Source organism: Primulina tabacum, chromosome 2, assembly GCF_025594145.1.
Source record: "Primulina tabacum isolate GXHZ01 chromosome 2, ASM2559414v2, whole genome shotgun sequence".
NCBI classification, from domain to species: domain Eukaryota; kingdom Viridiplantae; phylum Streptophyta; class Magnoliopsida; order Lamiales; family Gesneriaceae; genus Primulina; species Primulina tabacum.
Window position 1 is genome coordinate 746,866 of NC_134551.1, and position 12,053 is coordinate 758,918.

A 12,053-nucleotide genomic window follows, 5' to 3' on the forward strand; every position below is an offset into this window, starting at 1 on the left:
AAGAGGCGGGGGCAAGTTCTGGCAGTGATCATGCTAATGGTATTACCAGAGAGATGCAACCGCAGGCTGCCCCAAGTGATTGCCACACCAGAAACGTGCAAATTATTGCGGCTGCAGAAAGTTCTGGTACTGATCATGATAATGAAACCAGAGACGTGCAACAACAGGCGGCCGAAAGTTCTAGCAACACCAGAGACATTCAAATTATTCCGGCTGCAGCAATTTTTCGTACAGGTCATCCGCCAAATAATTCTGCACTTAATCGTAAGAAGAGAAATCACCGCAGAGCTAAAAAAATGCAACAAGAAGCGGCAGCAAGTTCTGGTGCCGGTCATGTTGATACTACCACAGACATGCAACCACAGGCCACAGCAAGCGTTAGCGACACCAGAGACGACGTGCAGATTGTTCTGGATGCAGCAAGTTCTGGTACAAATTATGTTTATACTACCACAGACATGCAACCACAGGCTGCAGCAAGCGTCAGGGACACCAGAGACGTGCAAATTGTTCTGGCTGCAGCAAGTAATGGTACTGATCATGTTAATAGTACCACAGACATGAAACCACAGGTTGCCGAAAGCATTAGCAACACCAGAGACATGCAAATCGTGCCGTCTGCTGCAAGTTCTGATCCTAGAAACATGCAAATTATTCCGGCTGCAGCAAGTTCTCGGACAGGTCATCCATTGAATAATTCTGCCCACGATCGTAGATGGATAACTTGTCCAAATGCAGGTCATATCTCTGCATCAGGCCGCACTTCTTTCCCTCCAAGTGACCAAAGCATACTACAATATCATACTCGGATGACTTACACGGCACCAGGTGTTACGAGGCTTCGTTTTCCTGGTCATCTTCCCGTCTTACATCAAGCTTACAACGGAATGGAAATATACACCACTGCTACCAATAACTTCCCTTCCGCAGAAGTGACCCATCAAGATTACAATGGAATGGGAATATATACCAATACTGCCAATAATTTCCCTTCTGCGGGAGTGGGTAACTTCCCGCGATACTATCCCGGCCGTGGAAACTTCCCAATGGCGCCTGCTGATTATTCAAATCAAGATTTCACTTACTACTTCCCAATGGCGCCTGCGGATTATAATTCAAATCAAGATTTCAATTACTATGACAATACTAATGGATATTACTAGCTAGTATGTAGTGTAAGTTGAGCAGCTAAAGATTCTTGGAATATGAATTCGAGAAAAATATGCAGCAACATTGCGTGAGTGAGTTTTTCATCTGATGGACTGACAATACCATTCTCAATGTGGTTTTCTTTCATCAACAAATTCATCATTTGATTGATCTCGTATTCATTCACATACATCAAATTAAAAAAAAAAAAACTGACGTGAGTGATTTATTTTCTTCTTTTTAAGTATTAGTTATAAATTTTACTGGATAAACAATTGATGATTCGACTATTTTCAGATGCAACATCACGATTTTTAAGTTACAACTTCAAAGAAGAGAACTACAAGCCTCGACAATCGTTATACAAGGCGATGGGAATGGTGCCCCAATGAAATCCTCGTGGTCATCTTCTCAAAGATTTAGATCCTACAACACAAAACTACGGGTGGTTAGGGATTATTAAAGTCAACTAGAAAAGCAAAAAGATATTCCCAGAATTACAAATAAAACTTGGATGAGATTTGTAAAATAGCAATGTGATCGTGTGTAGGTTCATCTCCATCATGGGAAGGGCATCACCCCCTGAAATTACAAATTTTAAAATTTTCTCCCTGATTTTTCAAAAATTGCGCGTACCACCCTTCATCTCCCTGAGTTCGTAGATCTACCCCCAATCGTGTAACAAGTCGACTTAACCCTGGATAGGTGAGCCACAATAGGTCTTGAAGAACCGAAGGAAATGCGTACTATGGAGCAAGTTCATGAAACTAAAGTTTTTCAAGCCACTAGAAAACAAATCAAGATGGTAACAACTAGCAAGCATGGTATTCAACACATGCATGGACGATCATTTCACATAAGCAAATATGCTTTATATATCTAAATAAACAAGTTATAAACAAGTTTCCCTGAAATGTGTTACTTATGTTGGGAAATTACCCCGAAGCGATGCCGACCACGATGATAATAGTACCCAAACTTGCAGGAATAAAATAATCAACAAGAACACAAAGATTTACGTGGTTCACCCAAAATAGGCTACGTCCACGGAGCACTGCAACTTTTATAGCTGGAAGAAATATTACAACAAGTGTATACACCAATACACTCAATATTTCACACTCCCAAACCCCGAGTATACCGAGAAAATAATTTCTCTAACTCACACAAGAGAATTCCTGCACTCAAGAAAAAAATACTCTTTTTTTCTATGCACTCTCTTTTTATCAAAGCTGAAAAACTTTTGATTTTGGGATACTAAAAGCAAACAAGGAAGACTCAATTTATAACATAATTCTTAAGCCAAAATTGAAAATCTCCCGATGTGGGATTTCATTTTCTGATTTTTTTTAATTCCGCGTGGGGCCCACCTCATTAAAAACTCACCTAACAATTCTCCCACTTGAAGACTTGATTTCAATCATGTCTTCACACCATCAGTGCAGCATCTCATACCTTCTTTGTTAGTCCAGGAGACCAACTGAAGTCAAACACAACTTCAGTTTTTCAATGATAACATCCTTCGTGATCATATCAGCTGGATTCTTGCTTTCAGGAATCTTCTCAAGCTCAAGACTCCATTCACCCGATCTCTAAGGATCTCCATTCCAAGGATTTGTTTTGCAGCACCCAAATCCTTCAAAGCAAATTCCTTTGATAACTCTTTCTCGAGTTTATCAATCTCATCCAGACAAGCTCCTGCTATCAACATATCATCTACATATATCAGTAGTATGATATAATAACCATCAAGCTTCACATAACAACAGTGATCAGCCTGATACATCAAAAAACCGTCATTATTCATTACACCATCAAACTTCTTGTACCATTGTCTTGGAGCTTGTTTGAGACCATACAAGCTCTTCTGAAGTTTGCACATCATTTTCTCTTTCCCTCGTACTTCATATCCCTGTGATTGATTCATTTCTTCATCTAGCTTACCTTGAAGAAACGTCGTCTTTACATCTAACTGTTCCAGATGTAAATCTTCTTTTACCATAAATCCAAGTACAGTCCTGATAGTAGTTAACTTTACCACCAGAGAGAAAATATCAGTGTAACCAATGACTTTCTTTTCACCTTTTACAACAAGTATTTCTTTGTACCGCTTGCTACCGTCATGTTCTAACCGGTATTCCCACTTGCTATGTAAAACCTTTTTATCTTCAGGAAGTTCTGACAACTCCCACATGTGATTGGATGACAGTGAATCCATCACATCTTCCATGGCTAACTCCCACTGTTTAAAGGTCTCATAACATTCGATTTATTTTTCACAAAATAAACCTAAAATTTCCTGCTCGAATCGTCAACAGTAGTGCCATAATATCTTGAATGATCTCCGAGGGATGTCACAGGAGATGGTCCACATACATCAGTATGTACCAGCTCCAAATCCGCCGATTTCGGTTCTCTAACCTCTTTTGAAAAGCTCACCTTTTTCCGCTTTCCCAAAAATACAGCTTCACACAGCTTGTGTTCAACGATCTTTAATTCCGGTAGCTTTTCGTTTGAAACAAGCATTTTCATTCACTTCTCACTCGTATCCCCAAGCCTACTATGCCATAGACTTGAATTAGCTCCAGCATCCACAGCCGCTAATTTATTTCTCAAACTGGAAGTCATATAAAGTGTTCCAATTTTCTTTCCTCGAGCAACAATCATGGCTCCTTTTTTCACTTTCCAGGAACCATCACCAAAGGTCACCTTATGACCTTCGTCGTCAAGCTGTCCCACCGAGATCAGATTGCGTGTCAATTTTGGTACATGTCTGACTTTGTTGATTTTTCAGACATATCCATTTGACATCTTCATCCGTACATCACCCATACCAATTATTTCCAAAGATTTTCCATCAGCCAGGAAAACTTTTCCGTAATCTCCCGCAATGTAATTATCGAATACATTACGATTATCAGTGGTATGAAATGAAGCTCCCGAGTCCATAACCAAAGAATCAACCGGGCTTTCCATGGATAGTAATAGAGCATCATGTACCTTCTCAGTAACAATATTAGCGTCGTTCTTTGTTGATTTGCAATTCTTCTTCAAGTGACCAGTCTCACCACAACTCCAGCACTTCACATTCTTTTCAAATATGTTATTGTTTTTTCCATTTCTTGACTTGGATCTACCATGCCACTGGTTAAAACTCTTTTCGCCACTCCTGCCCCTTCCTCTATTCTCGAGATTTAGAGCAGAACTTGATGATGTTCCTTCATCAAGATCCATCCCGCGAACTTCTTCAGCAAGAATTTGATCTCTGACATCATTGAATTGTAGCTTTCTTTTTCCAACAGAGTTGCTAACCACTGCCCGCATTGGTTCCCAATTGTCTGGTAAAGACGCCAAAAGAATAAGTGCCCGAATCTCATCATCAAATTTAATTTCAACCGATGTTAGCTGTGAGACAATCATGTTGAATTCATTGATGTGTTTAGCCACCGATGCATCTTCTCTCATCTTCAAGTTAAATAACTTCTTCATGAGATGAACCTTATTATTTGCCGATGGCTTTTCGTACATGTCCGACAAAATGGACATTATCTCCTCCGTTGTTTTTGCCTCCGCCACGTTATGTGCCACGTTCTTCGTTAGGGTCAATCGTATTACACCTAACACTTGTCGGTCAAGAAGCTTCCAGTCATCATCCTCCATCTTTTCCGGCTTCTTTCCTGATAGAGGCTGATGCAACTTCTTGCTATACAGATAATCTCTAATCTGTAACCGCCAGAACGAAAAATCTATTCCGTCGAACTTGCTGATTCCCGGTCCCTGATCCATCATCTCCGGCCATCACTTCTCTAGCCTTAACAAAAAAATTTAAAAAATCTTTTCTGATGTGGAAGATCAGACAGAGCTGCAACCACAGAGCATACTCAGAATTTTTAAGAATTTTCACAACAAGGCTCTGATACCAGTTGTTGGGAAATTACCCCGAAGCGATGCCGACCACGATGATAATAGTACCCAAACTTGCGGAATAAAATAATCAACAAGAACACAAAGATTTACGTGGTTTACCCAAAATAGGCTACGTCCACATAGCACTGCAACTTTTATAACTTGAAGAAATATTACAACAAGTGTATACACCAATACACTCAATATTTCACACTCCCAAACCCCGAGTATACCGAGAAAATAATTTCTCTAACTCACACAAGAGAATTCCCGCACTCAAGAAAAAAATAATCTTTTTTTCTATGCACTCTCTTTTTATCAAAGCTGAAAAACTTTTGATTTTGGGATACTAAAAGCAAACAAGGAAGACTCAATTTATAACAGAATTCTTAAGCCAAAATTGAAAATCTCCCGATGTGGGATTACATTTTCTGATTTTTTTTAATTCCGCGTGGGGCCCCACCTCATTAAAAACTCACCTAACAACTTACTACTAATTGAGCGTTTTATGTTGCGGCAAAACTTGCTGCCGCATTGACAACGAAAGGCCTTTATAGGATGGCCATGATCATCAAAATCAATACCATAATCCTGCAAACAGGCCATACCACTTCTTAGCTAATAAATTACTAAATCACTAATTAACGTTTACTTCATGAATGTGCAATTGCCCTATTCACGTACATCCTTCTCATGTGCTGCATTAAGCAACCAGACATTATGATCAGTTTGGAAGTATGAGGCACGCAATAGTAGACCGTAAACCCTAGTTCTCTGAGCATTAAAAATGTTTCTATTATGAGAGTTTAATTAAATAAAATACTCTAAGACACTATTTGGTGCAAAGGATAAGACTTCACGTCCTTGTTTTATCCAGCGACTCAAATTTTACAATAAGAGGAGTAAAAATAATTAAGTTGTCGTTATTTTTCAAATATCACCCTTATACTATAGATTGTTTGTTATAACATCCCACCAGCCAAACAATACCTAAGACATTGAATTAAATTTAAGTTAACAGTCAAATCATTATTTACCAGTTAATGAATTCACCGGTGCTATAAATTTTCTTTATGGCATTCTAGTTCGTCACAAAAGTTACCCACCTTTCAATCGATCATTTGATAAGTAAGCAGATGATGATTCCATTAAAACTGGTATGATGATGTATAACATCGTAACATGTATTACAATATCCTACACACAGTGAACAGTAACTGTACTATATAACATCATCTCATTGCATCATTCAAAAAAATCATGTCTTTAATGTATGATTTGTCACGCCCCGGGACGGGGATTGGTTGACACCGGCGTTGCTCTCAAATTCACATTCGAAAACAACAAGCCTCAAAAGTACAGAATTCAGAAACCAGTCTTTTATTCATAATACTGAATATTCAATGTCTGATACAACTCATTAATAATGTTTTACAGCGGAAATGTAAAACCAGAAATACAATGTCTGAACAGATGCAGCGGATATAAAATATAAATCAGAACTGAAAACAACTATCTTCGTCATCCAGCCCCAAAATTGAATATGCTCTTCTTCTTCTAACTTTTCTTCATCGTTCTTATCTGAGATGGGTTTGGTGGGTGAGTGATATGGTTGTCACTTAGTAAGCAGGGGCAGGAATAACTCCCAGTTTTCGAAATCGTTTTCAACAGAAACAGTAATACAATAATATACAGAAACTTATATTTTCAGAACAGTAATCAGAATTCAGAGATCACAGATTTCAGAACAGAAATCACAATTAGTAAACACCGAGCACGTTAGTGAATTTCATGGCTAAACTGATATCAGTCCCCTATATGTTCTCTCCTCTAAGGGGTGAGGCCAGAATCAGAATCAGAATTCAGAAGTGTTCAGAATATATATTCCTACCATTAGTTCACTATGGAGTTTCAAGTGCTTCAAAATCATATATCAGAAATCAAACATACAGAACTGAACTTTAAAACAGAATTATCAAACGGATTTCAAGATATTTATATATAAATCCACTTACTGTAATTTGCTAGAGTTTTTCGGTTGAAGTCTGGAAATCTGCTTGCCTCGCTACTGGATTTTACAGCTTCGAAAAATGCACTCTCTTAGCTCTAATTTCAAGTGATAACTCAAGATTTTGGTAACATCAATTCAGAGATTGAGGGTGTTATTTATAGGCCAAAATCTGACTGTTAGCCTTCCAATTAATGACCATAATCTGTCATTAACAACCTTTATTCCATGTTAAATGCTTCAGTTACAAGTCCTGAGCAGAACCAGTAGCTATCTGCTAGAATCTCGCTACTGAACTCTTCTGCTGCTGGATTCTGTCTGCTGGAAAAATACCATCTTCTGAAATCTAAGTTGCTGCTGGAATTGTTGCTGAAATTTGCTAGCTGCTGCTACTGCTGGAATTTCAGGTTCTCACATGATTCGTTAACACATCTTTGAAGAGCTTGTTTAAAGACATTAAACTGAAGACACTTTCTCTGATGAGCACTTGCTAGGTTCACTTAAAAAATGCATGTTCTTCAAACGGGACGAATAAACCCCGCACATGGTGGTTCTAACCTGTCATTAATAGATAATTTTTGTTTTCTTTCATATAGATCCCTTGAACAGTTCTTTTGGGTGCTTTCTCCTAATGGACCTCAACAATGGGTTCTATGTGGATCTGTTCTGTCTTCTGAAGAGAAGGTTAGTTTCTGCCAACTTTGTATCGTACTTTTCAGTGATAACCTAAGTAAAGGTTTTCAGGCCTGGCTATATGTAGACTTTGTTTCATTGTGCTGGGTATATCCTATTCTCACTGAATAACATACTGTAAAAAAATGTTTAAACTAACTAACATCTTATCATGTTAATTGTTGGCTTTCAGCGTATGCTGATCAAGTTTGCCTTGATTTGTGACTGAATTTCCGAGTCCTGGAATTCAAACGTTACCCATATGATTGTGGCCACAAATGAAAAGGGGGCTTGAAGCAGAACTGTAAAATTCTCATGGCTATTTTGAAAGGAAGATGGGAAGATGGGTCCTTAATATGGATTGTGAGCATGATACATATTCTATTTAAACTGGCTTACAATCTTGTTTTAATCAGACTAGTAAATGTCATACATCATTACTTTTAGGGGTTATATCGTGCATGGGAGCAAAATATCCTGTGGATGAAGAAAATTATGAAGTTGAGCAGGACAATCGTGGTGTTCTTGATAATGTAAGTCCTAATATAAGGAGAGTAGTTCATTCGTTACTGTTACTATTCAGTTTTTTAATGCATGAGTTTTAAAGAAGAAAGCCAACTCTCAAAAAAACTATTATATTATATAGAAGCTCTTATAAGTCAATCCATGCTTTGCTGTAGAGCTGTTGTGAAACATGTGACATTGTCCTCATTGTTTTTAACCCAAGGGATTTGTTTATTTGCTTAGATAACTAATATATCTAGTGATGTAAATCAGGAGATTCCATCGTTATTTCTAAAGATGTTTTGAAGAAAGATGCTGTGCCGGGTGACTGGAATCCTTTGAGGTCAGCTGAACAGGCTGCTTTTTGATGGTTTGTGGTTGTATTTTCTTGGGTATTTTGTTCCAGCTTACAAGAGCGGTCTTCTAGCTTTAATTATAGATGGTGGAGGAACCGGTGATTCAGCCAAAGACAATGATGCTCGGGCCATTCCACACACATGGATTTTGGAATCCATTGGTGCACACAGATTGTTGTCTTAAGATTCTGTGGAGAAGTTTTGTTTGTGTTCTTCCTCTAAAATGCCAATTAATGAGGAAGTAAACTAGTAAATGAACATGTTTATAACTTGTAGCAGTATAATCGTATTGTAATTATATCGTATTTAACAATTTTAATCCGGCGAAGATCCATTTATATAAATTTACATGATATAATTTGAGTTTATTCGAATGTATAATAGAAAAATGTGTTGCTAAATTTTTTTTAATAATTAATTTTTAAAAAAATAATTACTAAGTATAGAAAATAAGGATTTCAAAATATTAATATAGATGATTCTTTATTTATAATAGGAGAAATAAAACAAACGTATTGTGAAACTTCCAATTTTTATTTAAACGCAACAATTTTGGTAATTAAACTTTAAAAATTAGGTGCCAAAATTATTAATTGTGTAAATTAACCAAATTGGATTGAAAGTTGAAACTTTATTTTTCGGTCTTTTAATTTGGCTTTCATATAACTTTAAAAATAATTATTTTACGAATAAGATCTCTACCGGATAAAATCCATATAATTTTTTCGTGTCGAAAAAAATTAATAATTTAAAATAATCCATTAATTTGATTACATATCCATATAAACTAATAACATATTTCCCATAACACAATTTGAAGGATACTCTTTTACTATCATGTAACACAATTTATTATCACGTTATATTAATAAATAATGGCTCTTCCAAATAAAATGTGATTTTTAAAATAAAAATGTTGGAAACATATGTGAACATACTATATTAGAAATTTAAATAAGTAAGCTCATAACTTATTGTATCAAATCAATCAAGAGATACTTATGAGTATTAAAATGAAGTTTATTATAAATTATAAATAAATAAAATGTTAGATTTTTTCCTTTTTTAGAAAAAAAAATGTTTCCCAAATTCACTTATTTATCAAACCAAGTAAAAATCGATCACTTACCCTTTTAAACCAACCGCCATATTTTCAATCCACGCAAAAAAACAAAGACTATATACCGACCAGCTAACGGCTCTCATTTGAAAGACACACAGAACTGAAACACCAAGAAAACTCACTACTCACTCCGTAGGCATGCAAATGGCGGATGGAGAAGAGTCGCCATTCGTAGTTGGGACGATTTTGGCTCGTGACTTGGCGCCAAACACGACAGAAGATGACCTTAAACGCCATTTTACGCGATACGGTGACATTACAGAGGCCATTATCCCGTTCAATAGGGTCACCGGAAAGCCCCACAGTTTCGGCTTCGTCACCTTCTCCGACCCCTCTGTCATTACTCTCGTTCTTTCCAAGCCGCACCCCATTAATAACTTTTGGGTAAGTTGGATGTTAACTTTTCTCCACCCCATTAAAGCGAATGGGTTCTTGTTAATCTCTTGTATGATAATACATATTTGGTTCTCTATGTAATTCTAATGTTAATTCATTTCTTGATCATAAATACTAGTGGATCGTTGTAAATCATAACGGACGCATACATGTAAACACACTCACACTCACATGTATATACGATTGTCTGTGTACATATTTATGATCCTTGGGTAATTTCTTGGTTTGTTTTTGTGCTTTTTTTTTTTTTTTGGAAAAAAAAAAAATCATGTCACGGTAATCAGGAGGACGACTTAACGTCTCTTGACGGATGAAATTAACTCGTTGTTCTCATAGAATTAGACGTGAACTACGTGCTCAACTTGTTTGGTTTTTGTTCGTTTTTACATAGCTATGAAAAATGATGTGTTAATTAGCAATTCACATTGACTCCAATCATAGGCTGAAGTTTCAAGAGCCATGAAAGGAGAAGATCTGCAAACTTTGGAATACCAAAGAATATATGTACCTCGTCCTATATCTTCCAGTCATATATTTGAAGGTCCAGGAGACCGTAACAAAAGAAGTATATTTGTATCCGGATCGAGATTATCTCGATTTACTAAGCACGAAGTGATGAAATACTTTCTAGGTTATGGCAATGTGTTTTCTTGTTCGTTCATTTGTGACGAAAGTTGTGGTTTAGTTGTCTTTAGCACTGAGCGTACCATTGATAGAGTTCTTCGTAAGAGCATCCACAACCTCAACGGGAGGCGTTTAGACGTATGGCGATGGTATCCGGATTATGTACATAGTAACAATATTAGTCTTACATACGGTGGAGTAGATAGGAATGCTCCCACAAACCATCGTGTTATTCTTGGATCTCAAGCTATTGTGGCCGGTTTTGACGATCAAAGGCCGAAAGGCGAGGCGACACGACCAAATATATCAGCTCCAAACGTGACCATTAATCCTCAAACAAGACATCTCATTAATTTTGGAGGGTATCGGCCGAATGAGGCAGGTTTTGGTAGTCAAAGTATAGTAAGACGATACGAATTAGCTCCTTATAATATGAAGGACCCTTGTGCAAATTATCGCGCTAATCTCCGGTATTCATCGGATGAGGGTGGTTTTGGTAACCACGAGATAATACGACGTTACGAATCAGCAGCTCCAAACGCCAACACGAATCGTGGGATTAATCTTGGATATGGGTTAAATAATGTAGTTTTTGGTAATCACGTGGTAACACGACCAGATAAATCAGCTCCTAGCATGACGACCCCTCACATAAATCGCGGTGTTAATGATCTTGGATCTCTGTCCAACAATGCAGTTTTTGTTGATCACGGGGTAATACAACCAGCATCTAACATGGTAATTTCTCACACAAACCGCAGAGTTACGCCTAGTGAGGGTGTTTTTGCCAATAACCAGCTGGAATGGGAACAACCGTTTAGATTGTTTCGGCCTATTCTTGGTAGAGATGTCGGAAAATCTTCTTCGTCAAATGATCTGCCCAGCCAAGAAGAATTCGAATTTTTTTACTCATATAATCAGAATTAATGGTCCTGAGGCAGCTTAACTGAACTTGAATGCAGCTGCAATGCATGCTGTTAAAGCATAAAATCCAAGAAACACAAAGTCGTCAAAGATTGAATTTTTGAATTCACGTAAGTACATTGGTGTGTACGTGAATATATAGTACTATGATTCGGAATAGTTTTTTTTTTTTTTTTTTGAAATACGGAATAGTAAATTCTATTTGCCTAATTTGTTGAAGAATTTGTGGACTTTTCATATGTGTGTATTTGTCTATATTTTGGGGAGATAAGTAAGTATCTCTTTCCTTTATCGGTGTGATGGACTGGTTGAGACAATGAGTTTTTGTGTTAGTTATAAACTTATTTATTCAAATTTTAATATACCATGTTCGTATTTGTTTCCAAGGATT

At 37.1% G+C, this 12,053-nt stretch overlaps 1 protein-coding gene and 1 long non-coding RNA gene across 2 annotated transcripts; one reads left to right on the forward strand and one right to left on the reverse strand.

Moving 5' to 3' along the window:
- Positions 1-1,437: 1,437 nt before the first annotated feature.
- On the reverse strand, positions 1,438-6,304 carry LOC142537209 (uncharacterized). The gene is made up of 3 exons (XR_012818495.1): positions 5,740-6,304; positions 5,550-5,646; positions 1,438-1,575 (listed from the first exon to the last, which is right to left on the reverse strand). It is a non-coding gene; the product is annotated as an uncharacterized LOC142537209 (long non-coding RNA).
- A 3,558-nt stretch (positions 6,305-9,862) lies between these two features.
- LOC142537130 (uncharacterized) lies at positions 9,863-11,665 on the forward strand. The gene is made up of 2 exons (XM_075642696.1): positions 9,863-10,102; positions 10,556-11,665. Exons 1-2 carry the CDS (start codon positions 9,863-9,865, stop codon positions 11,663-11,665), a joined length of 1,350 nt encoding a protein of 449 aa, XP_075498811.1.
- The last annotated feature ends 388 nt before the right edge of the window (positions 11,666-12,053 follow it).